General features: G+C 46.6%; 1 protein-coding gene across 2 annotated transcripts; it reads right to left on the bottom strand.

Annotated features, from left to right (window-relative positions):
* Positions 1–1,757: 1,757 nt before the first annotated feature.
* LOC131192722 (uncharacterized) lies at positions 1,758–26,820 on the bottom strand. 2 transcript variants are annotated; one of them, XM_058172150.1, is made up of 6 exons: positions 26,585–26,820; positions 19,621–19,695; positions 14,591–15,547; positions 10,563–10,698; positions 4,393–5,151; positions 1,758–2,160 (listed from the first exon to the last, which is right to left on the bottom strand). In XM_058172150.1, exons 3-6 carry the CDS (start codon positions 15,344–15,346, stop codon positions 1,772–1,774), a joined length of 2,040 nt encoding a protein of 679 aa, XP_058028133.1. In that variant the 5' UTR covers positions 15,347–15,547; positions 19,621–19,695; positions 26,585–26,820; the 3' UTR covers positions 1,758–1,771. The 2 variants fall into 2 exon arrangements, with proteins under 2 accessions (XP_058028133.1, XP_058028134.1); XM_058172151.1 differs by lacking the exon at positions 26,585–26,820 and adding an exon at positions 25,068–25,312.

The following is a 26,820-nucleotide window of genomic DNA, read 5'->3' as shown; positions in this document are numbered from 1 at the left end:
TTGTTTCTATAGAACAGAGTTTTTCAAACCTAGGGACTTTAAGACGGGTGGACTTCAACTCCCAGGATTCTATGCTATGCTGGCTGGGGAATTCTGGGAATCAAAGTCCACACATCTTAAAAGTCCCCAAGTTTACGAAACTCTTAACCAGATGGATTTGAAGATCTCTTTCAACACTTACATTCCACAAATATTTGTAAATTAGATTATTGGAACTCTCAGTGTCTCCTTTTCTTCTGATATCTTCTAAGAGTTTCGCGCAATGCGATCTAGAACAGGGGTCTTCAACCTTGGAAACTTTAAACCTGGCGGACTTCAACTTCCAGAAAAGAGCACCAAATCCAGCTCTCTGCACCTTAATTCTTTACCATAAAACCCACCAGTTTGTGAGATTCCCCAGCTTGTGAAATCAACTGTCAGCCCTAAACTCAGCACCTTTTAGAGTGGAGCGGTGGCCTAGAGGTGGAGCTCTCGCCTCACAATCAGGAGGCTGTGAGTTCGATCCTAGGTAGAGGCAGGTATTTCTCTCTCCCTCAGGCACAATGAGAATATAGCTGCTGAATATAACTCCGCATTGGCGACAGGAAGGGCATCCAGCCAGTATACACTCAGCTCCATTCGGTCTCCCAGACTCTATCTGCAAGGAGTCATTTAAAGATGATGATGATACGCAGCAGCCTTTAGGTCAGGGGTGTCGTATCCCACTCCTCCGCTGACGGCCGTGTCGGGGAAGTCCGTATCAGGCGTGCCTCTGCAGCTCTGCCAAAGTCCTAGCGAAGTTCTCAAGGCAGGCAGGCAGACCAGGAAGTGACTTCAGCAATCCAAGGTAGACTTTGCCTGACTCAGAGAATGCCAGAAAGCAGATCCTTTATATAGGCCATGGGGTGTGGCTCCATGACTCAGCACTTATCCAGGCCTGCCCCTCCCTTCCTTTTGCTGACGCCGCCTATCAATTCTCCTGAAGCGAGGATCTCTCCAGGCTCCAGCTGTTGGTAATTCACATTCCTCAGGCTCACATGCTGTGGGGGAGGGGGAGGGGTCTAGTTGCTCCGTTTGCCTGGGCATGCAGCCAGGGCTGGGGGCTGGAGGCACGTCAGACCCTTCATCTTGCTCAGCCTGTCTGGGCATGGTGCCAGGGCTGGGGCTGGAGGCATGCCAGGACATTCCTCAGCGTTCGGCAGGAGATAAGAGGGATCCGGCTGTGGGGAAAGCGAGCGAGACACAACAAGGGGTCTCCAACCTTGTCAACTTTATGACTTGTGGACTTCAACTCCCAGAATTCCTCAGCCAGCAACGCTTTATATTTATATTTATTCAACTCTGGGAGTTGAAGTCCACAAGTCTTAAAGTTGACAAGGTTGGAGAACCCTGCTTTAGGGCACGGGTGTCAAACTCGGCCGCGTCACGTGGCATCATGTGACGTTTTTTACCTTTGCGGAGCTGAGGTAAGCATGGCCTGCGTGTAATGCATCCAGCCTGCGGGCCGTCACTTTGACACCCCTGCTTTAGATCTTCCAGGGCAGGGGAGGCAGTTGTGTGATCACACAACCCCCATGTCTCCTCTAAACCAGGGGTCTCCAACCTTGGTCCCTTTAAGACTTGTGGACTTCAACTCCCAGAGTCCCTCAGCCAGCAAAGCTGGCTGAGGAACTCTGGGAGTTGAAGTCCACAAATCTTAAACGGACCAAGGTTGGAGACCCCTGCTCTAAACAGCGCCCCCTACACCCCTAGGGAAGAACAGCCAACTGCACGTCATCTATTGAAAGCTCATTTATTGTGAGAAATAAGTGCTAATGATCTGATCCCGGACTTCTACTCCCTGAGGATCTTGTTCTACCATGCTATCGGTCTCCAGGTAGGGAGGCACAGGGACCTCAGTGTCCACCCCTTGTCCTCCATTGATGATAGGCAGCTGGCGTCGCAAGGCCATGTTGTGAAGCATGGCGCAGACCACAAAAACCTTCGCCACTTTCTCCGGCCGGAGCATCAAGCGCCCCCCCGTGGAGTGAAGGCAGCGGAACCTCATCTTGAGCTGGCCAAAAGCCGTCTCCACCACCATCCGCGTCGTCTTGTGGGTTGCGTTGTAGCGCGCCACGGGCTCGGGGCCGTCATCGGCGTGCGGGGTCATGAGGAAAGGCCGCAAAGGATACCCCGAGTCGCCTGTGGAAGAGAGGAAGCAAGCGTCAGCACACAAGGGTACAGGTAGTCCTCCACTTATAAACAGTTCGTTTAGTGACCGTTCAGGTACAAGGGCACTGAAAAAGAGGGACTTATGATCGTTTTTCAGACTTATGACCATCTCAGCATCCCCAGGGTACGTGATCAAAATTCAGATGTTTGGCAACTGACTCATATTTATTCAATTAATCAGAATAGAGCTGGAAGGGACCTTGGAGGTCTTCTAGTCCAGCCCCCTATTCAAGCAGGAGACCCTATACCATTTCAGACAAGTGACTATCCAGTCTCTTCTTAAAAACCTCCAGTGATCGAACACTCACAACCTCTGGAGGCAAGCTTTTCCACTTGTTAATTGTTCCCACTGTTAGGAAGTTTCTCCTCAATTCCAGGTTGCTTCTCTCCTTGATTAGTTTCCATCCATTGTTTCTTGTCCTGCCTTCGGGTGTTTTGGAAAATAAATTGACCCCCCTTCTCTTTGTGGCAGCCCCTCGAATATCGGAATACTATCATGTCCCCCCTCTAGTCCTTCTTTTCTTTGGACTAGCCAAATCCAAATTTTGTGACTGTTCTTCATATGTTTTAGTTTCCCGGCCTTTAATCATCTTCGTTGCTCTTTTTTTTTTTTTTTGCACTTTTTCCAAAGTCTCAACATCTTTTTATTTATTTAGGACGGTCACAGAGTCCTGGAATCATGTGGTCCTCCTCTTTTGATGCCTTCTGACAAGCAAAGTCAATGGGGAAGTCAAATTCAAAGTCAAATGGGGCCGCGGTGTGGCTCAGGCTGTAAGAAGCCTGTTATTAAACACAGCTGCCTGCAATTACTGCAGATTCTAGTCCCACCAGGCCCAAGGTTGACTCAGCCTTCCATCCTTTATAAGGTAGGTAAAATGAGGACCCAGATTGTTGGGGGGGGCAATAAGTTGACTTTGTATATAAATATACAAATAGAATGAGACTATTGCCTTACACAATGTAAGCCGCCCTGAGTCTTCGGAGAAGGGCGGGATATAAATGTAAAAAAAAAAAAAAATTCACGTAACAACCACATTACTAGCTTAAGAACTGCGTTGACATGTTTAACTACTGTGGCAAGACAGATCGTAAAATGAGGCAAAATTCACTTAACAACTGTTTCACCGCGAGAAAAACGTTGGGCTCAATTGTTGAGGACTACCCGTACTCTGGCAATTTGGAGGGACACGGTGGCTCAGTGGCTAAGATGCTGAGCTTGTCGATCAAAAGGTCGGCAGTTCAGCAGTTCGAATCCCTAGTGCTGCGTAACGGGGGTGAGCTCCCGTTACTTGTCCAAGCTTCTGATAACCTAGCAGTTCGAAAGCATGTAAAAAATGCAAGTAGAAAAATAGGGACCACTTTTCGTGGGAAGGTAACAGCGTTCCGTGTGCCTTTGGCGTTTAGTTATGCCAGCCACATTGTTGTGGTTCTGGCCCCCGAGTCGGTCCCTGAGCCTGTCCTCATGAAGCAGGATGACTCTGAGAGTGAGGAGGTGCAGCCGACAAGGCCTCCCTCTCCAGGACCCTCGTCTCTGGCTCCGCCCCAGGTTCCAGCTGCAGGCCAGGAGGAGGAACTGACAAGGCCTCCCTCTCCCAGACCCTCCTCCTCCCTGGCAACGCCCCAAGCTCCAGCTGCTGAGGATCAATCCTGGATCGACCCGAGGCAGTAACGAAGGGATAAGCGTGCGCAGCAGAGGAAAAGGTGTGGCAGGCTCAGAGAGTGCTGAGTCACGGAGCCACACCCCACAGGGTATAAAAGTGGGTGGAGCTGCCATGTGGCCCTTGCGACAGAGAAAAAAGCTACCAAGGGTGCACTGCAGCTTGGTTGTTGGAGGGTTAAAGGACTTTGTCAGTGAGTTTTGGCAACGGATCTTGGACACGAGATAACGGACTCAGAACTTGGCAGGCCTTTGCACGGTCATTGCCAAGTATTTCCTCAACTGAAGAGAGACTGGGAGACACACGTCTTTGCATTTGCTCTGTGAAGTGGGGAGAGGGGCAGAACACACATGACCAGAGACGTCTTTGGACAGCGCTGGCTCTTCGGCTTTGAAACGGGGATGAGCACCGTCCCCTAGAGTCAGGAACGACTAGCAGATATGTGCGAGGGGAACCTTTATCTCCGGGAATTCCATCCCCCTCCCCCATGTCCCAACCATCCCTGCTTCAAAATTGACTGCTCACCCAGCCAGGAAGAGCTTACCCAAGAGCCACCCCTTCCCTTCCGGCCACGACTCCAGCAGCCTTTGCAATTGGGAGAGTTGGAAGATCCGGGCATCGTGGACGCTTCCGGGGAACTTGGCCAAGACGTGAGTAAAGCAACCCGAGGCGTCGCAAGTGGCCTGCACGTTGAGGCTGTGGAAGTTGTGGCAATTCCGGTACAACGCCGGCATGTCTGCGGGGGCTATGATAGGCACGTGGGTGCAGTCCACAATCCCAATGACGTTGGGGAACCCCGCAATGTCGAAGAACGCTTCCCTGGTCCGTCGCAGCTCCGAGTCAGTGGTCGGAAACGTGATGTGCTCGTGCACGTGACGCAACATGGCCTCCAGGAACGCATCCAAGCAGCGGCTGACGGAAGATTGGGATACCCGCAGGTTATCTCCCGTCATTCTCTGGAAGGAGCCGGTGCCGAGAACCTGAAGGGCTATCAGGACTTTTTGTAACGTCGGAATGTGCCGCCGACTCGCGGAGGCCCCGTCCAGGTAAGGGGCCAGCAGAGTGCACAGGTCCTGGATGGCCTGGCGGTCCAGCCGGAAGCGGGTCAGGCACTCCTCGTCCGACACCTGGAGCTCGTGAGTGCGCATCCGGATGAGGCGGGTTCGACGGGGAGGCCGCCGGCTGTGGAGCTCGAGGTTAGTGGCGTAGACCAGGTCCAGCAGGCCTTCGTCATCAGAGCTGCCCTCTTCTGGATAGAGGGGGAGAGGGGGCCCTCTCCGCGGTTCCACCTGCCTGAGAGATCCTGCAGGGCCAAGCAGAGGAAGGAGAAAACAAGAAGTTGACAGCTTATTTTATTTCTTAGATTGATATGCTGTTAGAGCTTTATATAGTCTTATATATGTTATTTACAGTCTACATCCGTGATGGCGAACCTACGGCACGCGTGCCACAGGTGGCACGCATAGTCATATCAGTGGGCACACGAGCTCAGCTCCAGTGCATATGCGCGCACCGGCCAGCTGGTTTTGGGGCCTTCTGGGCCCACCAGAAGTAGGGAAACTGTCTGTTTCCTGCCTCCAGAGGGCCGGGGTGGGGAGACCCGTTTTCTCTCACCTGGCTCTCTAGGAGTCTCTGGAGGCTGGGGACCGCAAAAAACTTCACTTCCTGTCCAACCAGAAGTTGGTAAATGGGCCATTTCTGGCCTCCGGAGGGCCTCCAGGGAGATGGGGAAGGCCATTTTCCACCCCACCCCCCAGACTCATAGAGAGGATCTGGAGCCAGGTAAGAGAGAAAAACGGGCCTACCGGCACATCACATGTTGTGGTGGGGGGGAAGAGTCGTGTGTGCATGCGCAGGGGTGGGGCGCATAGAATTATGAGTGTGGCCACGCACACACGTGCTCCCCCCACTGCCTGCTGGCACATGATGGCAAAAAGTTTAGCCATCACTGGTATACATCATCTATTTGTCTGTCTGTCTACCTGTTGTGTCTTGTCCGCTCTCACCGCAGCCGGGGCCTGCTTATCTGCTCCCGAACACGGAGGAATGTATGCCTCCCGGCCCCAGTTCTGGCTCCATGCCCAGACAAGCTGCAGAGGAGGGGGCACCTCCCGGTCCCAGCCCTGGCCCCATGCCCAAGCAGGCTGCAGAGGAGGGAGCATCCCCCGGCCCCAGCCCTGGCTCCATGCCCAGGCAAACGGAGCAGCTAGACCCCTCCCCCTCCTCCACAGCATGTGAGCCTGAGGAAAGTTTACTTCCAACAGCTGATTGGAGTGACCCTCGCATCAGAAGACTGGATAGGCGGAGGCAACAGAAGGAAGGGAGGGGCAGGCCTTAATGAGTGCTGAGTCATGGAGCCATACCCCATGGCCTATATAAAGGATCTGCTTTCTGGCAGTCTCTGAATCAGGCAAAGTCGAACTTATCTTGCTGAAGTCACTTACTGGTCTCCTGCCTGCCCTGAGGACTTTGCTAGGACTTTGGGCAGAGCTGCAGAGGCAAGCCTGATTCGGATTTCCCTGACCTGGCCGTCAGCGGAGGAGTGGGACACGACACTACCTATCCATCCATCTACCATGTTTCTCCAAAAAGACGACCCACCTTGAAAAGAAGCCCTATCACGTTTTTGAGCATATGCGATCAAATTAAGCCCCACCCACAAAATTAGCCTGCATTAAGACCCCGCCCACCCCAGGGTGCAGGGGATGGGCTGAGGCACACAGGTTAAAAATAAGCTATAGTGGGGATGTTGGCGTAGAGCTGCCCAGTGTTGTGGTCCACCAGCAGCCTGCGGACCTAGCAGCGGAGTCAGACAGTGAGGAGGCTGGGGAGGACAATGGGTCAGTCCTGGAGTCAGGGGAAGGCCCGGACGAGGGCTCTGCGTCGAAGGCAGAGATGGGGCCAGGACCATCTGGGAGCAATCCGCGAACTCCGGAGCTTCCAGAGGCGGACAGCAGAGGCAGAGGAACAGGAGGAGCCTGTCCCTAGTGCATGCATGTGAAGAGCTGCCAGAAGGCAAGAGCAGCTGAAGAAAAAAGTACAACTTGGGAATAAGGCCAGAAGATGATTGGCCACTCCCATAAGGCTTAAAAGAGCAGCAACAAGTCGTTGGGTTCTTTGTAGGAAAGCAATGTTGATTTCCATGCTTCTTGTCAGCGTCTCTTGAACTAGGTGGGGTTTTTTTATTTTATTTTTTTATTTATTTTATTTTTTGTCACAACAGTATACGCAAACATTGACATAAAAACCACAACACATCATATAAACATATATATAGGCTAAAATATGTCCAAAATATAAAATATAGGCTAAAATATGTATATATATATATAAGCAAAAGTATTAATTTGATATAATGAAAGGGAACAATAGGACAGGAACGGTAGGCACTTTTGTGCTCTTATGCACGCCCCTTATAGTCCTCTTAGGAATGGGACTCTTATATTCCTATTATTATTATATTATTATTATTTATAATTATTTATAATAATTAATTATTATTATTATTATTATTATTATATTATATTATTATATTCCTCTTAGGAATGAGCTCTGTTCTCGGTTGCAGATGCCTTCCGGTAGGCATCTAAAGGCAAAACAGTAGCCAGGGCGATGTGTGCGAGTGGCGGCAAGCGGCTGCAGAAGTGGGCCAGCAGCGGGGTCTTGCTGGGTGGGGCTGTCGGGACCCCCGCCGTGAGGTGAGTCAATAATTAGAACACTTCAAAAAGAAGATCTAGCCATTTTTTCGGGGGTCAAAAGAAAATAAGACTTTCTTTTTGGAGAAACATGGTATCTATCTATCTATCTATCTATCTATCTATCTATCTATCTATCTATCTATCTATCTATCAATCATCTATGTAATTATGTATCTATCATCTATGTATGTATATATGCATGTATGTATCTATCATCTATCAATTTATGTATCTATGTCTCTATGTATATGTATCTATCTATCTAATATTTGTATTTATTTATACAGTAAATAAATATTAATATGTTGTTTTGAAGTCCACACCAAATATGTTGGTTTGGTGGTCACACCAAATATCATTTCGATCTGGATTTCTCTTCTGTTCATTTTCTTTCCATTTTGTTAAGTGACAAAAATAAACTATTAACACTTATATTTCTGAAAGCATTCTAAATTTTGGTTACCATCTTTAAGGCGCTCCATGGCTTAGGACCGGGATACCTTCGAGACCGCCTTCTGCCACCGATTGCCTCCCAACGACCTGTGCGCTCCCACAGAGTGGCCCTCCTCAGGGTGCCGTCGACCAAACAATGCAGGTTGGCGACCCCCAGGGGGAGGGCCTTCTCTGTGGCGGCACCGGCCCTGTGGAATGAGCTTCCTCCTGGATTACGACAACTCCCCGACCTCCGGACCTTCACACGTGAACTGAAGACTTTATTATTTCAGCGCGCGGGACTAGCCTAAGAACAAAAATGTTTTAAACAAATTTTAATGGGGGTTTTATTGGTTCTTATTGTTTTAGTGATCAGGCCTTGATAATATTTAGTTTTAATCTGGGTTTTAAAAGTCTATTTATTATATTGTTTTATATTGTTTTAATATGCCTGTGAACCGCCCTGAGTCCTATGGGAGATGGTGCGGTATATAAGTTTAATAAATAAATAAATAAATAAATAAATTTACAGCATTTTTGCACAACTGCCTAAAACCTTTGCACAGTACTGTATATACCCACGTGTGTGGAACTGCTCAATCCACTTCGAGTACAGGTAGTCCTTGATTTATGACCACAGCTGAGATCAGAACCTTCAGTCACTGAATGAAGCCATTGTTAAAAGAATATCAGGATAACAAAGAGTTGGAAGAGGTCTTCTAGCCCAGGGATCCCCAACCTGTAAGTTGCAGCCCAATACCGGGCCGTTGCCTATTCGCAACTGGGCCCCACTCTTGCGAGAATGGGTGCTCACCTACCCTTCCCACAAAATCCTTCCCTTCCCCCCCCTTGCTCTGGGCCACCAACCCAGAAAAGTTGGGGAACTGTGTTCTAGTCCAACCCCCTGTTCAAGCAAGATGCCATGTAATTGCTTCACTCAACGATTGCAACCCCAGCATTCCCTATTGCAGTCATTAGCCGGCTAGCATGAAAGAGCTGCTTGCCAGAGGGATTCAGCCTCATGTGAGGATAAATTCCTGTGGAGGCAGAGGTGCCCTCCACAACAGTCTCAGTTTCTCATGGGGCCCCTTGGGAAAAGTAATTGCCCACCTTTTATTTAATGGAGTGAGTCTACTATATCCATACAAATTGGATTAAGCTCCCCTGGGGAACAACTTGGCAGGAACTAAGGCTTCAACGTTGTTAAGAACCTTTCATATTGTTCCTCCTTCCACAACACCCTAAGGTAGTCCTCAGCTTATGACCATAATTGGGATTGGAACATCCATTGCTAAGTGATGCAATTGTTAAATAAATTGTGCCCAATTTTACACCCGTTTTTGCTGTGGTCATTAACCGCATCGCTGTGGTTGAGTGAATCATATGGTCGTTAAGCGAATCCCATTTCCCGCTCCGACTTATACAGTCCTTCCACTTATGACTGTAACTTTGTTGCTTGTATCTTTATGATTTATATTGATAATGATTGTTTCCTGATTGCTTATTTGTACCATAGGACTATCATTAAGTGTTGTACCTTAGAATTCTTGATGAACGTATCTTTTATGTACACTGAGAGTATATACACCAAGACAAATTCGTGTGTCCAATCACACTTGGCCAATAAAGAGTTCTATTCTATTCTATTCTATTCTATTCTATTCTATTCTATTCTATTCTATTCTATTCTATTCTATTCTATTCTATTCTATTCTTTGTTTTTCAGAAGCAACCAAGAAGGTCGCAGATGGCAATCACGTGACCCTCTGGGACACTGCAACCTGTTCTGTTTCCCTCACCTCAGTCCGGGAGGCACGAGCAGCAAATTAGCGAGCGTATGCCAAGTGTCTCTGTTATCTCTCTTGATGCCGATGAGTCAACCAGAAAACCAGGAACAAACAGTACTTCAGCTCTAGTTCTCTCCCTCTAAGCAGTTGATTTGCTCGCCATGAAGTGGAATAGCAGCCTTTGCTGCTTTTATATCCTGTGGGGTGTGGGCTCCATGACTCACACTTCCTAGCCTGCCCCACCCCTGCTTCTGTTGTTCCCGCGTCTCCTGCCTACGAAACCTAGGGTCCAGCCAGACCTGATTGCTGTCAGCCGGGTTTGGAGGCGTGGCCTGGGGGGGAAGAGTCAGAGGACGGAGGCCTTGTTACCTCCTCCACCTGGCCTGCCTCTGGCTCCTGGAGCTGAGCCTGGGAAGCCGGTGCTCCAGAGGTAAGTCCTGATGGCCCTACCCCCTCACTTTCTGAGTGACTTTCTGGCAGGGGACCCGGCTCAAGGGGCGCAGACACAACACAACCGTTGAAAATACATTCCATTTGCCAAGGGCTCCAATTTTGATCATCTGACCACAGGAACATTGCAATGGTCAATGCTTAACATAGTGTAAGCCGCCCTGAGTCTTCGGAGAAAGGCGGGATATAAATGCAAATAAAATAAAAATAAAAATAAATGGTCGTAATTTCCAATCCTGGCTGTGAAAGTCCACAGAAAAAAAGCTACAACTGAGATTGGCTCCAAGGACCATAACAGACCGAGAAATCAAGATGGGCCCCATAACCGAGCGAATTGGGAATGTTACCTAAATTGCTCTGTTCCTCTTCGTCGGTTTCTTGCTTGGCTTCTCTGAAAAGAGGCTCTGGCATGGCGACGGACGGAGGCTGTTCGGCCTCGGCCTCTGGAGAATCCTCGTTATCCATTTCAAACAGCCCAAGCACCTGAAACAGGAAAAGATCCCATTTCGGAACAAGATCCAGAACATATAAAGAACGGCTGCAATATGGCCAGTCTAGAGAAAAGAAGGACTAGGCGCAGGAGTCAGCAACCTGTGGCTCTGGAGCCGCATGTGGCTCTTTCACCCCTCTGCTGCAGCTCCCTGTCACTCAAAATATGCATCACAATCACCAGTGTGTGACACCCGCCTGGCACGCGATTTATTGAGCTTTTCAACCCCTGGTAGGCCAACCAGCGGGACTGGCATAATGTTTTAATAGTTTTAATCTTAAACTGGGTTTTTATTGGGTTTTTTAAAATCTTTTATAATTTTAAATTTAAACTTTTAATTATCAGCCTTTTGTAATTTGCTAGGTTTTAATTGTTGGTTTTAATTGTATATGTATTGTGTTTTATTTCTGGCTGTACACCGCCCTGAGTCCTTCGGGAGAAGGGCGGTATAAAAATTTAATAAATAAATAAATAAATAATAAATAAATAAAACCATGGATAAATCCAAGGAAAGAAAAGTTTCAGAAGAAAGCAGAACGTTTAATTCGACTACATACAGTATGCTAGTTTTGTGGCCGCTCGAGAAATAGTCAGGCACAGGGAGGGCTTTGTGGCTCCTGGTGTTTTCTTTTCTGTGGTGAAACGGGTCCGAATGTTTAAGGTTGCAGACCCCTGGACTAGGGGATGAAATGATAGCATTGTTCCGATATCTCAGAGGCTGCCACAAAGAAGAGGGAGTCAAGCTATTCTCCAAAACCCCTGAGGGCAGGACAAGAAATAATGGGTGGAAACTAATCAAGGAGAGAAGCAAGGAGAAATTTCCTGAGAGTGAGAACAATTAACCAGTGGAACAGCTTGGCTCCAGAAGTTGGGGATGCTTCATCGCTGGAGGTTTTTAAGAAGAGACTGGACAGCCACTTGTCTGAAATGGGATAGGGTCTCCTATTTGAGCGAGGGGGTTGGACTAGAAGACCTCCAAGTTCCCTTCTAGCTCTATTCTGACTGATTGTTACCCCAGAAGAGCAATCGTCCCAGAGGCCTCCAAATAAAAGAGTAACAAATGACAGAAAGGGGTAATCAGCAATACCAATGGCGAGGAATTGCTCCTAAAAGGATTCCTCAGTTAATGACGGCCCCGGTTAGTCACCATTCCAAGTTACAATGCCATTGAAAAAGTTACTTTTTGAACTGGCCTTTGGGCCTAACGATCGTCACAGCATCTCCGCAACACACGATCGCTATTTGTGAGTTTCACAGCCAACTTCCGAGAAGCAACGTTAATTGAAAATCTGGCAATAAAATACCTCCTCCTCAATATTGTGTTGGCTGGAGAATTCTGGGAGTAAAAGTCCACAAGGTTGGAAAACACTGGAATAGGAGATTCCATTTATTTCAAGGTTTGGCTTTGTTTATCCTCCATGTATTTAGTGATAAAGATTACAAGTACAGGTAGCCCTTGACTGAACAACTGTTCATTTAGTGACCGTTGAAAGTTATAACACAGCACAGAAAAAAAGCAGCTCATGACTGTTTTTCACACTTATGACCGATGCAGCATCCCCATGGCCACGTGATCAAGATTCAGGCGCTTGGCAAGAGACTCATAGTTATGACGGTTGCAGTGTCCCAGGGTCATGTGATCCCCTTTTGCGACCTTCGGACAAACAAAGTCAATGGGGAAGCCAGATTCGTTTAATTTTATTTATTTTATTTATTTATTATTTAAATTTATATACCGCCCTATCTCCCGAAGGACTCAGGGCGGTTTACAGGCATTTAAAAATAGATAAATACAGTCTAAAAACAATTAAAAAACTTATTCTAAAAGCCTAAATTAAAAATATGAAAATAAAACCCAATTTAAAACCCGTAAATTAAAATCTAGCTCAGTCCTGCGCAATTAAATAAGTATGTTTTAAGTTTTAATAACCGGGTTACAAACTTAACAGTTTCAAAGATTCATTTTACAACTGTGGCAAGAAAGTTCGTAAAATGGGGCAAAATTCACTTAACAAATGTCTCACTTAGCAACATAAAACTTGGGCTCAGTTGCGGTCGTTAAGTCGAGGACTACCTGTCTAAAATATTATAAGAGATGCTTCTCTGTCGCCTTTCATTCCTTCTAGCAATGTTCTATTTATGGGTTACAGGTAGTCCTTGACTTACGACCACAACTGAGCCCCAAATTTTGGTTGTTAAGTGAAACATTTGTCAAGTGAGTTTTGCCCCATTTTACGACCTTTCTTGCCACAGTTGTTAAGTGAATCACTGCAGTTGATAAGTCAGTAACAGGGCTGTTAAGTGAATCTGTCTTCCTCATTGATTTTGCTCGTCAAAAGGCTGCAGAAAGTGATCACATAACCTTGGGACACAGTAACGGTCATAAGTATGAACCAGTTTGTCAAGCATCTGAATTCGCTGGCTGGGGAATTCTGGGAGTTGAAGTCCACAAGTCCTAAAGGGGCCATAGTTCTCCATTCTGGCTCAGGAATTCTGGGAGTTGAAGTCCACAAGTCCTAAAGGGGCCATAGTTCTCCATTCTGGCTCAGGAATTCTGGGAGTTGAAGTCCATGCATCTCAAAGATGCCAAAGTTGAGAAACATTGCTCTAAATCAGGGGTGGGAAACTATGGCCCTTTTATGACTGGCTCAGGAATTCTGGGAGTTGAAGTCCACAAGTCCTAAAGGGGCCATAGTTCTCCATTCTGGCTCAGGAATTCTGGGAGTTGAAGTCCACAAGTCCTAAAGGGGCCATAGTTGCACAGTCACTCATGCGCTTGTTACCTCTCGCTTGGATTACTGTAATGCTCTCTACATGGGGCTCCCCTTGAAGTGCACTCGGAGGCTTCAGTTAGTCCAGAATGCAGCTGCGCGGGTAATAGAGGGAGCTACACGTAGCTCCCATGTAACACCGCTCCTGCGCAGACTGCACTGGCTGCCTGTGGTCTTCCGAGTGCGCTTTAAGGTGTTGGTTATGACCTTTAAAGCGCTCCATGGCTTAGGACCTGGGTACTTACGGGACCGCCTGCTGCTACCATACGCCTCCCACCGACCCGTACGCTCCCATAGAGAGGGACTTCTCAGGGTGCCGTCCGCCAAACAATGCCGGCTGGCGGCCCCCAGGGGAAGGGCCTTCTCTGTGGGGGCTCCCACACTCTGGAACGAGCTTCCCCCGGGTTTACGTCAAATACCTGACCTTCGGACATTCCGTCGCAAACTGAAGACACATCTTTTTATCCGCGCGGGGCTGGCTTAAATTGGATTTTTTAAATGTGAAATTTTATTAATTTTTAAACGGGGTTTTTAGTTTACGGAAATTTTAATTTCAGGCTAATTTAAATAAGTTTTTAAATGGTATTTTAATCTGTATATTGTATTGTTTTATCTTGCCTGTACACCGCCCTGAGTCCTTCGGGAGAAGGGCGGTATAAAAATCAAATAAATAATAATAATAATAATAATAATAATAATAATAATAATAATAATAATAATAATAATAATAATAATAATAATAATAATAATAATAATAATAATAGTTCTCCATTCTGGCTCAGGAATTCTGGGAGTTGAAGTCCATGCATCTCAAAGGTGCCAAGGTTGAGAAACATTGCCCTAAATCAGGGGTGAGGAACTATGGCCCTTTCACGACTGGCTCAGGAATTCTGGGAATTGAAGTCCACAAGTCCTAAAGAGGCCATCATTACCTAAATAAATAAGTCCCAATTGCTCAGGAGCAACAACAGAACAAGGCTGGTGGCAGTTGGGCTTTTCAGGAGCCTCTCTGGAGACTGTGACCCAGGGTTTAATGGGGAGGGGGGGATCCAGAAGGACTTTTATCAAGCCCCTTGCCATATATCCACCCCACCCCCCAAAACCACGTTCTTACCTGCTGTTCTTTCCTCTCCACTTCCCGCTGCATCTGCAGAAAATCCTCAGCCAAGGAAGCCGCCTGAGAGCAGGTTTCTGGCTCATGTTCCCGGACCCAGCTCTGGATCTCCGGGGGCAGAATGGCCAGGAACTGCTCCAGGATCAGCAGTTCCAGGATCTGCTCCTTGGTGTGTCTCTCCGGCTTCAGCCACCGGTGGCAGAGGTACCAGAGCTGGCTGCACACCTCGCGGGGACCTTCAGCCTCCTGGTAGCGGAACTGGCGGAAACGCTGGCGTTTCATCTCCATGCTGGCCGAATCGTCTCCCAGAATTTCTTCCTTCACCTTAACCATCCCCGATTCTCCAATTTCCCCCGCGTCCAAGAGGTTTTGGGGCTCTGAGCTTTCTTCGCTGAGGACCACAGGGTGCCGGCTGGCCCAGCCACCTCTGGGCCACAGGCGGGTGACTGCCGGCCCCTCAGCGGAGGGCGAGAATCGCCGCCGGTCTTCTAACTCCGTGGGGCGCAGTAGATTTCTCCAGCCCGAACGAGGGGAACGACTGGCGTTGTGATGCGCTTTGTGCTGGGCCGTCCTCGCTTTGGGAAGCCTCTCGTTTTTTTCTCGAGATCGGCGAGAAGCCGCCGCTTTGCCCCTCCACCTTTCCTCTGGCTCTGGCGTTTCGGGTTCCTCGTCTTCCATTTTCGCTCCGTGGTGAGCTCCCTGCTCTGAGGGACCTTGGAACTGAAGGTTCGGCGTCGATCCCCGTTTTGCAGACATCCCTGGAACAGGCACGCAAATGGCCTTCCCTCCCTCCCTCTCTCCAAATGCAAGAGATTTCGGGAAACGAAGGATCTCGACTTGGCAACGGGACTGTTTTTCCCCAGAAGGCGAGGCAGAGAGGGATGGAAGTTTTGTCTCAAAAGGGCACCCCGAGTCTCCAAACGAATGAATTCAGGGGTTGATGAAAAAGTCTTTTACCTGAAGAACGGGAACAAAAAAAAAAAAAAAGAAGGGGAGAGGGACTAAGAATCCCTCAACAATTTAGCCACACACACCCCAAATCCCACTTGGAAAGAAGTCAGTAAAGAAGGGGAATTCTGGAAACTGAAGTCCACACAAAGTTGCCAAGGTTGAGACTAAGGAGAGAAACATCAAGGAATCCTCATCCTCTTTTAACAACCCCATAATCCCTTGCAGGGTGGAGTCTGGGCAACTGAACCAAGCTGAGTATTTACTGGCTGGATGCCCTTCCTGTCGCCAATGCGGAGTTTTTTTCCAGCAGATATATTCTCAAGTGTGCCCAAAGGGAGAAATATCTGCCTCTACCTAGGATCAAACTCACAGCCTCCTGATTGTGAGGCGAGAGCTCCATCTCTAGCTCCACTCATCAAGCAGAAAGCCACACAGTATTTTAATCAAGGAACTATCGAAGAGAAAACCACACCCCGCACCAGCATAAGCAGGAAAGCTCCTGAATATAAACAAGGAAGAAATCCCTTTCTCCCACACCCTGATGATGTTACCTATTTGGGTAATGAAATGTCTGCAAGAAAATACCAAGCTCAGAGAGCACCAAGGACCCCACAGTTCACCCCTCAAATAGAACTGAATAACTGCATACTAGCTTTTCCCATCTTCACCCCCTTTTCGCAATGCCGCTCAAAAAGTTTTGATAGCATGTATGTATCCAGATATGCAAGCGAAATGTTGGAGATGTAATTGTGATGATGCTACATATTTTCATGTATGGTGGACTTGTAAGAAAATTAAGTCTTTCTGGATAAGAATCTGGTGGATTATGCAGAATGTTCTGAAGAAGAAGATAAAGTTCCTACCGCAATTTTTCCTTTTGGGAATAACAACGGACTGTACAGTGATTGAGACTAAGTTGATTTTGAACTTAATAACAGAAGCAAGACTGTTGATTGAATAACAGAAGCAAGACTGTTGATTGGACAATGTTGGAAGAAAAAAGAATTACCCACAATATTTATTTATTTATTTATTTATTAATCACATTTATATACCATTCAATAGAAGAATGGATATTGAAAGTTTCCAATCTGGCTGAGATGGCTAAAATCTCAGCCTTCTTGAAAGACCGTACTCAAGAAAAATATTTAAATGAATGGAAGAACTGGATTGATTATATTCAAAATAGATATCAGATTAAGAAATTTCGGATTGCCTTTGAATGAAGGACGTTGTTTTTGATTTTAATGGAAGAAGTCAGGTTATGTGGGAGAGAAGGATTATAATTGTGTTAGATTTTAAAAATTTAATGTATGACTGTTTGTTTAATGAACTATACCTTGTGTTTGCTCCGGGAAGTCGGGGGGGGGGGTTTGGAGAGGGAGGGGAGAAGGTGGGGGAGGGGGAAAAAATTTAATTGTTGTTCTAAAACTTTTTCAATTAAAAAAAAAAAAGTTTTGATAGCCTTGGAAACTCCCCATCTGCATAGCTGGTCAGGTCAAACCTGAGACGTTGCCTCTATCAAGTGTGGCTTCCACCAATGAGTTACAAGTCATTTCCCCCCACCCCCAATTTCCCAGAGGAATGAGCTGACTTACCAGCACAATGAAATCACAACGTATGGACATTAGAGATAGACAGATAGATGATAAGATAAATAGATAGATAAATAGATAATAGATAGATAGATAAGAGAGGGAGGGAGAGAGAGAGAGAGATGATAGAAACAGACATAGGTCATCATCAACCTATAAGCGCTCCATGGCATTGGGCCGGGTTATTTACGGGACCGCCTACTGCGACCGAATACCTCCCACCGTCCCGTGCGCTCTCACAGAGAGGGTCTCCTCAGGGTGCCGTCAGCGAGGCAATGTCGTCTGGCGACGCCCAGGGGAAGGGCCTTCTCTGTGGGGGCTCCCACCCTCTGGAACGATCTACCCCCCCGGACTTCGTCAGCTTTCGGACCTCCGGACCTTCCGCCGCGGGCTTAAAACATACTTATTTAATTGTGCAGGACTGAGCTAGATTTTAAATTTTGGGTTTTAAATTGGGTTTTATTTCTATTTTTAATTGGACGGGCTTTAGAATAAGTTTTTTAAATGTTTTATATTGTATTTATATTCTATTTATCTGTTTTTAGTGCCTGTAAACCGCCCTGAGTCCCTTGGGAGATAGGGCGGTATATAAATATGATTAAATAAAAAAATAAAAAAAAATAAATAACAGTTCACATAGAAGTTACAACAGCAGTAAAAAAAGTGACTTAGGAACGTTTACAATGGTTGAAGGATCCCCGTGGTCATGTGATCAAAATCCAAGACACTTGGCAACTGACTCGTATTTATGACTGCAGTGATTCACTTAACAGCTGGGACAACAAAAGGTTGTAAAATGGGGAAAACTCACTTAACAACTGTCTCATTTAGCCGCAGAAATTTTGGGCTCAATTGTGGTCACACATGGAGGCCGACCTGAAGCTAGATACAGGTAGTCCTCAATTTACGACCACAATTGAGCCCAAAATTTAGGCTGCTAAGTGAGAGAGTTGTTAAGTGAGTTTTGCCCCACTTTGTGACCTTTCTTGCCATTCGTGTTAAGTGAATCACTGCAGTTGCTAAGTTAGTTAGTAACCCGGTTGTTGAGTGAACCTGGCTTCCCCATTGATTTGACATCAGAAGGTCGCAAAAGGGGATGACGTGACTCTGGGACACTGCAACCGTCGTAAATGTGAGTCAGTTGCCAAGAACCCAAATGTAAATCATGTAACCATGGGGATACTGCAAAGGTCGTAAGTGAAAAAACGGTCTTAAGTCATTTTTTTCTGTGCTGCTGTAACTTCAAACGGTCACTAAATGAACTGTTGTAGGTCGAGGACTACCTGTAGATGATAGATAGATGATGAATGGATGGATGGATAGATGGATAGATAGAAAAATAGATAAATATAGATAGAAAATTGATAGATATAGATAAATTATATCTATCCGATATAAATAGAGATAGAGATAGAGATAGATAGAGATAGATGTAGATAGATAGATAGATAGATAGATAGATAGATAGATAGATAGATAGATAGATAGATAGATAGATACCCTGTTTCTCCTAAAATTAAACATCCCCTGATAATAAGCCCAATTGGGCTTTTGAGCGCCTGTGCTGAAACAAGACCCCCCTGAAAATAAGCCCTCCCCAAAAATAAGCCCTCCCCGAAAATATTTAACTGCATGCGCAGCCGGTCCCCACCATTTCCTCTTCTTAGGGTTAGGGAGACAGAGCTGGAAATCAGGTAAGACGACAAAAGGAGCCCCATCTTGCTCCACGCGCCCCAAAATAATAAGACATCCCCGAAAATAAGGCCAAGCACTTATTTCAGGGTTCAAAAAAATATAAAACAGGGTCTTATTTTCGGGGAAACATGGTAGAGATAGATAGATTGATAGATAGATAGATCGATCGATCGATAGATAGATAGGGCCGGTTTAGCTCACGCTGGTAAAAGCCTGTTATTAAGAACACAGTAGCCTGCAATTACTGCAGGTTCGAGCCCGGCCCAAGGTTGACTCAGCCTTCCATCCTTTATAAGGTAGGTAAAATGAGGACCCAGATTGTTGGGGGGGCAATAAGTTGACTTTGTAAAAATATACAAATAGAATGAGACTATTGCCTTATACACTGTAAGCCGCCCTGAGTCTTCGGAGAAGGGCGGGGTATAAATGTAAACAAAAATAAATAAATAAATAAATATATAAATAGAAAGAGATAGATAGATAGATAGATAGATAGATAGATAGATAGATAGATAGATAGATAGATAATGGATGGACAGATACCTAGCATCTTCATTTGCAGGACAGGCTAATTTCTATTTTAATCTCAGTTAGTGAGTAACCAGGGGAAGTATGTTATAGGAACCCATCCACTGGATGACACACAGCCCCGAATCTGACTAGCTGGTGGTCTTGCTCAGCAAAGCTTTTCTCAGTTTCTTGTCACTAAAATGCAAAAAGCTGTTAAAACAATAAGCAAGAGCATCGGTCCTTGCGGCTCAGTTCAGCGTATTTGTAATGGGAGCTTACCTCGTTTACACACCCCACAGGTCCCCTCTTACGCCGAAATCTGGCATCTTCTGGTCATTCTTACGAAGTTCAGAGCTGGAAAAGGGGCACACAAAAACCCACAGATTAGAACAATGTTTCTCAGCCTCAACCACTGTTAAGATGAGTGGACTTCAACTCCCAGAATTCCCCAGTCAGCAAAGGAAACGCTGGATTAGAGAAAAAACCACGCAAGCAAGTAAGAACGCACATTAAGGAAAAAGTCCAAACCAGTGGTGGGTTTCAAATTTTTTTTACTACCGGTTCTGTGGGTGTGGCTTGGTGGGTGTGGCTTGGCTTGTTGGGCGTGCCAGAGGACGGTTATTGCAAAATCCCCATTTCCTCTATAACTGTCTGGTTCGGTTCTGCAACCCAACAAGAAAAACACAGACTTCAGAGGATAATTAGAACTGCAGAAAAAATAATTGCTACCAACCTGCCTTCCATTGAGGACCTGTATACTGCACGAATCAAGAAGAGGGCTGTGAAAATATTTGCAGATCCCTCACATCCTGGACATAAACTGTTTCAACTCCTACCCTCAAAACGACGCTATAGAGCACTGCACACCAGAACAACTAGACACAAGAACAGTTTTTTCCCGAAGGCCATCACTCTGCTAAACAAATAATTCCCTCAACACTGTCAGACTATTTACTGAATCTGCACTACTATTAATCTTCTCATCGTTCCCATCACCCATCTCTTTCCACTTATGACTGTATGACTATAACTTGTTGCTGGCAATCCTTATGATTTATATTGATATATTGACCATCAATTGTGTTGTAAATGTTGTACCTTGATGAAGGTATCTTTTCTTTTATGTACACTGAGAGCATATGCACCAAGACAAATTCCTTGTGTGTCCAATCACACTTGGCCAATAAAATTCTATTCTAAATTCTATTCTAATTCTATTCCTTTCCATCAGCTGGGACTCAGGAGGCAGAGAATAGATGGGGACGGGGCCAGTCAGAATTTTTACTACCAGTTCTCCGAACTACTCAAAATTTCCACTACCGGTTCTCCAGAACTGGTCAGAACCTGCTGAAACCCACCTCTGGTCCAAACGCATGAAGAGGGGCACCGATGGGGAAACCTGCAGTTCAAACAGGTGACCCACTGATGACGTTATCTAGTTTGGTAATGAAATACCTGCGAGAAAAACCAACAAGCTCGGAAAGCATCAAGGACCCTGCAGATTTTCCACTCTATTTATAGCCCAACTGTCCGAAATCAAAATCAACAGCTTTTCAGGCCTTAGGACACAGTGGGACATCCATTCCTTTACTGTCACTTTATGTCCCATAAAATATTGCTTTTAAGATTACGCTTTGCTCAAGAACGTCCCCAAGAGTTAGTCAATTTGGGATGGATTATGATTATAAATAAATGAATAAAGCGGCTAGAAATAATATATACCGGGTGGTCCTGGACTTACCACATCAACTATGCTCAACATTTCGGTTGCTAAGCAAGGCAGTTTGTCAGGTGAGTTCTGCCTTATTTTACAACCTTTCTTGCCTCACCTGTTAAGTGAATCACCGCAGTTGCTAAATAACACTTCAATAATAGAATAGAATAGAATAGAATAGAATAGAATAGAATAGAATAGAATAGAATAGAATAGAATAGAATTTTTTATTGGCCAAGTGTGATTGGACACACAAGGAATTTGTCTTGGTGCATATGCTCTCAGTGTACATAAAAGAAAAGATACGTTCATCAAGGTATAACAATTCAAGGTGTTGGTTACCATCTTTAAAGCGCTCCATGGCATAGGACCGGGTTATTTACGGGACCGCCTGCTGCTACCGGTGGCCTCCCATTGACCAGTGCGCTCCCATAGGGAGGGTCTCCTCAGGGTGCCGTCGGTCAGACAATGTCGGCTGGCGACCCCCAGGGGGAGGGCCTTCTCTGTGGGGGCTCCAGCCCTCTGGAAGGAGCTACCACCAGGGATCCGCCAACTCCCCGATCTCCGGACCTTTCGACGCGAGCTGAAAACGTTTCTATTCCATCGCGCAGGACTGACCTAATGGTTTTAAATGGGGTTTTTATTGGATTTTTTTATAGTCTCTAGCCAAATTTGGATTTTTGTCTTTTAAATCTGCTTTTAACTTTTGTATCTGTGGTTTTATTTTGGCTGTAAACCGCCCTGAGTCCTTTGGGAGAAGGGCGGTATAGAAATTAAAATAATAAATAAATTAATAAATAAAAAATAACACGGCTGTTAAGTGAATTGGGCTTCCCCACTGACTTTGCTCATCAGAAGATCGCAAAAGGGGATCACACAACCCCGGGAAAAATGGCGACCGGCATAAAAACAGGCCAGCTGCTAAGCGTCTGAATGTTGATCACATGACCCTGAGGATGTTGCAACGGTCGTAAGTGTGGAAAAACAGTTATAAGTCACTTTTTTTCAGTGCCATTGTAACTTCGAACGGTCAGTAAACGAACCGTTGTAAGTCGAGGACTACCTGTAATTTCCAGAGTCAAAGCAAGAGAAGGAAAGGACACCCTCAGGGCCTGCAAAATACCTCCATCATCACACTTTAAACCTCCAGCACACATACAACCGAGATCTCAACACATAGCGTATTAGGAAGTAGCAATCGGAGATTAAAAGCAAGCATATTATGCCTGAATAGTAATAAAAGGGCCCATTACAGGTAATCCTCAACTTACAACCATTCACTTAGTGAACAACAGCACTGAAAAAAAGTACCGTATTTTTTTGGAGTATAAGACGCACCTTTTTCCCCCAAAAAAGAGGGTGAAAATCTGGGTGCGTCTTATACTCCGAATGTAGCCCCACCCAGCTTTTCAAACGGAGGTTTCAGAGGCTGAAAAAAGCATCAGAAAAAAAGCTTCAGAAAAAAAGCCTCCGAACAGAGCTTCAGAGGCTTTTTTTTCTGAAGTTCTGTTTTGGAGGCTTTCAGAGGCAGAAAAAAGTTTTTTCTGGGAGTTTCAGAGGCAGGGAAAAAAAAAAAAGAGCAAGGCACAGAGCTCACAACCAAGGAACCTGTAGCTAAAATTCACCTCTGGGAACAGCTGATTGGGGGTATTCCTGGAGGCCAATCCACCTGCCAATTAGCTTTTTTCTTATTTTCCTCCCCCAAAACTAAGGTGCGTCTTATACTCTGAAAAATATGGTAACTTATGTCCATCCATGGCATAGGGCCGGGTTACTTACGGGACCGCCTGCTGCTACCGAACACCTCTCACCGACCCGTGCGCTCTCACAGAGAGGGACTCCTCAGGGTGCCATCGGCTAGGCAATGCCGTCTGGCGACACCCAGGGGAAGGGCCTTCTCTGTGGGGGCTCCCACCCTTTGGAACGAACTCCCTCCAGGACTGCGTCAACTTCCGGACCTCCGAACCTTTCGTCGCGAACTCAAAACACACCTATTTATTTGCGCGGGGATGGGTTAGGTTAGTTTTTAAATTCATTGGTTTTAAAGGGTTTTTTTAGTATTTATATTGTTTTTATCAATCTGGCTATCGAATAAGTTTTTTATGTCTGATTTTAAATTGTATTTATATGTTTGTTTTTAATTGCCTGTAAACCGCCCTGAGTCCCTAGGGAGATAGGGCGGTATATAAATTCGAATAATAAATAAATAAATAAATAAATCCTTGAAGTTACAACCGTTGCCGCACTCCCACAGTCATGTGATCAAAATGACAACCAGCACGTATCTACGAAGGTTGCAGCATCCATTGTGGATCACCCTTGGAGATCCTCCCACCCGGCTTCCAACCAGCAACGTCAATGGGAGAAGCAGATTCGCTTAATGACCACTTGATTCAGTTAACAACCGCATCGATTTGCTTAACAACCGTGGCACCAAAAAAAAAGTCTCAAAATCAGACTCATAACCTCCTTGCTTAACAACAGTGCATATTCTGGTCTCAGTTGCTGTGACAAGTTGAATTCTACCCATCTTGGAAAAAAGTGAGCTGTTTAAAGAAGCATTCAGGAAAATGTCTGCAAGCATTATTTGGACTTGTTTTTTGCTCTAATAAAACGCAAATTATTAAAAAAAAAAAAACAGGCCACAGTAGAACACTTCTGAAACCTGTTTAGGAATGTTGATCCCTTGTGCCGTGTGTGTGTGTGTGTGTGTGTGTGTGTGTGTTTGTTTGTGCACGCACGCGCGTGTGTCTCAGACCATTATGATGTGCTCTCCTTGCCATTAAAAAGCAGGTGGCTCATTTTATTATTTTTTAATTACCTTCCCTGGAGCGTAAGCTGCTTAGAGTCTCATGCAACAGGAGTAAGCGGGAGTAAATTATTGGAAAAACTGGATTCTGAGCCACTTCAAAACTGATTTGCTCATCCTTACACCCCTTTGTTCAACCGGGGACCTTTTGACACACCGGATTTCAACTTCCAGATCAAATCACAGCTGGTGGTGGGCAATGCCAGCCAAGTTGGCAATGCCAGCCCACCACAACCTGCTTTGGGGCAAAAACTCCCTAGTTCCTCTGGGATCCGCCCCAATGAATCCACTTGGGCTTTATCTCTGAGTAGACCTCAAGATTTTGGATAGGTTAACCAGCTAGTGAGAATTCTGCACTGGAGTTGTTGCTGGCTGAGAAAGCCCTCACTGGCTCAAGGCTGACTCAGCCTTCCATCCTTCCCAGGTCAGTAAAATGAGGACTCAAGATTTTGATTCTGTAAACTGCTTAGAGAGGGCTGTAAAAGCACTGTGAAGCGGTAAATGTCTATGGAGATTTGCAGTCATCCAGGTCATGTTTGTCTCAAAGGTGCTTTTTTCAAGAGGCAACTGGGCTTCCTGGTTTGCTTGTTTTTTTGAAGCCGTTTGGCTTCTCATCTAAGCAGCTTCTTCAGCTCTGACTGGATAGTGGGAAAGAGAAGGATTTATACTCCTTGCAGACACAGCTGGTCATAAATCCTTCCATTCCCCACCATCCAGTCAGAGCTGAAGAAGCTTCTTGGATGAGAAGCGAAACATCTTCAAAGAAAAAAACCCAGAAAGTCCAGTTGCCTCTTGAAAAAAGCACTTTTGAGATAGAGTGAAGTGGTATATAAATCTAAATGCTATATTGCTAGTGCTATTGTGGGGGTTCAAAGGAGAGAGAGAGAGAAGATCGACCGATCTACAATACAGGAGGATCCGGGGGATTTCCAAGGGGTTACCCAGAGCAACCTTTACATGAATTCCCCATCGCTGAAAAACACACCGCCGACAGCTAAGAGCCTTAATCCCAGACACAATAGTCTCAACTCCGACATCCCTACAACCAGCGTCCTTGCAAAAAGGAAAAAGAAAAAAGCAGCAGCTCTCCCGAGTCGGGCTTTCCCTCCTCCGTTTCTCACGTGCGTGTCCGCTCGAAGAAAAAGAAAAGTCGATCCCGAACCGCGCAAACCCGAGTTTACCCGGCCTTTTCCAAAACTCAACTCTTGCCTCCGAGCTTCCCTTTTCTCCGTTGCGTTTTCTTTTGCCCCGCGGGTTCCCTACGCTGCCGCCGATCGCGGGAGCTTCCAGATCCGCTAGGAAATCCGCCCGCCCCCAAAAAGATCCCGCAAGGTTCTTCTTCTCTCCCCGACCATCCCCTCCTCCCCCGCGGCAGAAAGTCGGATCGAGCGGCGGCGCGAAGGCGATTTCGTTCCGGATCCAATTCCTTCCAGGATCCGCGGCCGCCTCCTTTTATATACAGTAGTTGATTCCTCTACCCACCCACCCAACGCACAAAAGGTCCAAGCGGCGATCCCCGGTGCGAGGCGCTCTCTCCGCCTTCCAGGAGATCGGAGCTGGTGGGAGAGGAAGAGCGAGCGGGGGGGGGGGGGAGGAAGGGAAGCAGGGAAGCAAGAGGTAGATCCCGGAGATCGGAGCTGGGGGGAGAGAGGTAGGGAAGCAGGGAAGCAAGAGGTAGATCCAGGAGATCGGAGCTGGGGGAGAGAGGTAGGGAAGCAGGGAAGCAAGAGGTAGATCCAGGAGATCGGAGCTGGGGGGGGAAGGGAAGCAGGGAGCAAGAGGTAGATCCAGGAGATCAGAGCTGGGGGTGGGAAGGCAGTGGGGGAAGGAGTGGAAAGGAAGTCAAGAAGGAAGCAAGAGGTAGATCCAGGAGATCGGAGCTGGGGGAGAGAGGTAGGAAGCAGGAAGCAAGAGGTAGATCCAGGAGATCGGAGCTGGGGAGAGAGGTAGGAAGCAGGGAAGCAGAGGTAGATCCAGGAGATCGGAGCTGGGGAGGGAAGGAAGCAGGAAGCAAGAGGTAGATCCAGAAGATCAGAGCTGGGGAAGGCAGTGGGGGAAGGAAGTCAAGAAGGAAACAAGAGGTAGATCCAGGAGATCGGAGCTGGGAGAGAGGTAGGGAACCAGGGAAGCAAGAGGTAGATCCAGGAGATCGGAGCTGGGGGAGGGGGGAAGGGAACAGGGAAGCAAGAGGTAGATCCAGAAGATCAGAGCTGGGGGGTGGGGAAGGCGAGTGGGGGGGGGAAGGAAGTCAAGAAGGGAAACAAGAGGTAGATCCAGGAGATCGGAGCTGGTGGGGGGGGCGTGTTGCACGGGGATCCCTGCCTCCCCCCCACTGCACCGCTCTCCGCCTTGTCCTTGGCTCAGCCATTGTCCTGCGGGGAGAGGGTGAGGCCATGCTGGGTTGGGGAGCCGCCACGCAAAAAACAAAACAAAACACCTCCCTTGGCTACCCGCGATCTGAACCTGGGAAGCGGGGTGGGGGAAGAAGCAGCAGCCCGGTTCACTTTATTCCCGGATCCGTTTCTCCCGCCTCTGCTACTTTTATATATATTATATAATATATATATTATATATATATATAATATATATATATATATTTATATATATAAAAGTATACATCTATATGTATATATATATATATGTATATTTTGCAAGCGAGCCGGGGGGGGGGGGAGTTCCCTTCTGTTGCAAGCACCCTCCCGCCCTCCACGCTCGCTTACCAACACCGAGCGTCCTCCGGCACATTTTCTTCCTCCCTCTCTCTCGATCCACCCTCCCACAAAAACAAAAAAAAACCAAGAAAGAAAGAAAACAACTCGGATCCAGTTCGGGCTCGCTCCCCTCCCATCAGGGAAAAAAAAAACGAAAGAAAGAAAAAAAAAAAAAGAGGGGCCTTGGGTGCCTCAAAGCCTCTCTCCAAGCTCAAGTTTCTCGTCCTCTCTGGGAAACCTCTATC

This window comes from Ahaetulla prasina, chromosome 2 (genome assembly GCF_028640845.1).
Source record: "Ahaetulla prasina isolate Xishuangbanna chromosome 2, ASM2864084v1, whole genome shotgun sequence".
In the NCBI taxonomy this organism is placed as follows: Eukaryota; Metazoa; Chordata; class Lepidosauria; order Squamata; family Colubridae; genus Ahaetulla; species Ahaetulla prasina.
The sequence above is the reverse complement of the archived record's forward strand: the minus strand, read 5'-3'. Positions and strand labels throughout refer to the sequence as shown.

Bases quoted from the DNA above. Each gene is read 5' to 3' on its own strand.
- LOC131192722 (XM_058172150.1), bottom strand. From the start codon at position 15,346: ATGTCTGCAAAACGGGGATCGACGCCGAACCTTCAGTTCCAAGGTCCC. The intron at 10,699-14,590 runs GTAAGAACGTGG...TTCCTGTTTCAG, and splicing joins TGGAGAGGAAAGAACAGCAG to GTGCTTGGGCTGTTTGAAAT. The intron at 5,152-10,562 runs GTAACATTCCCA...TTGGCCCTGCAG, and splicing joins AGAGGAACAGAGCAATTTAG to GATCTCTCAGGCAGGTGGAA.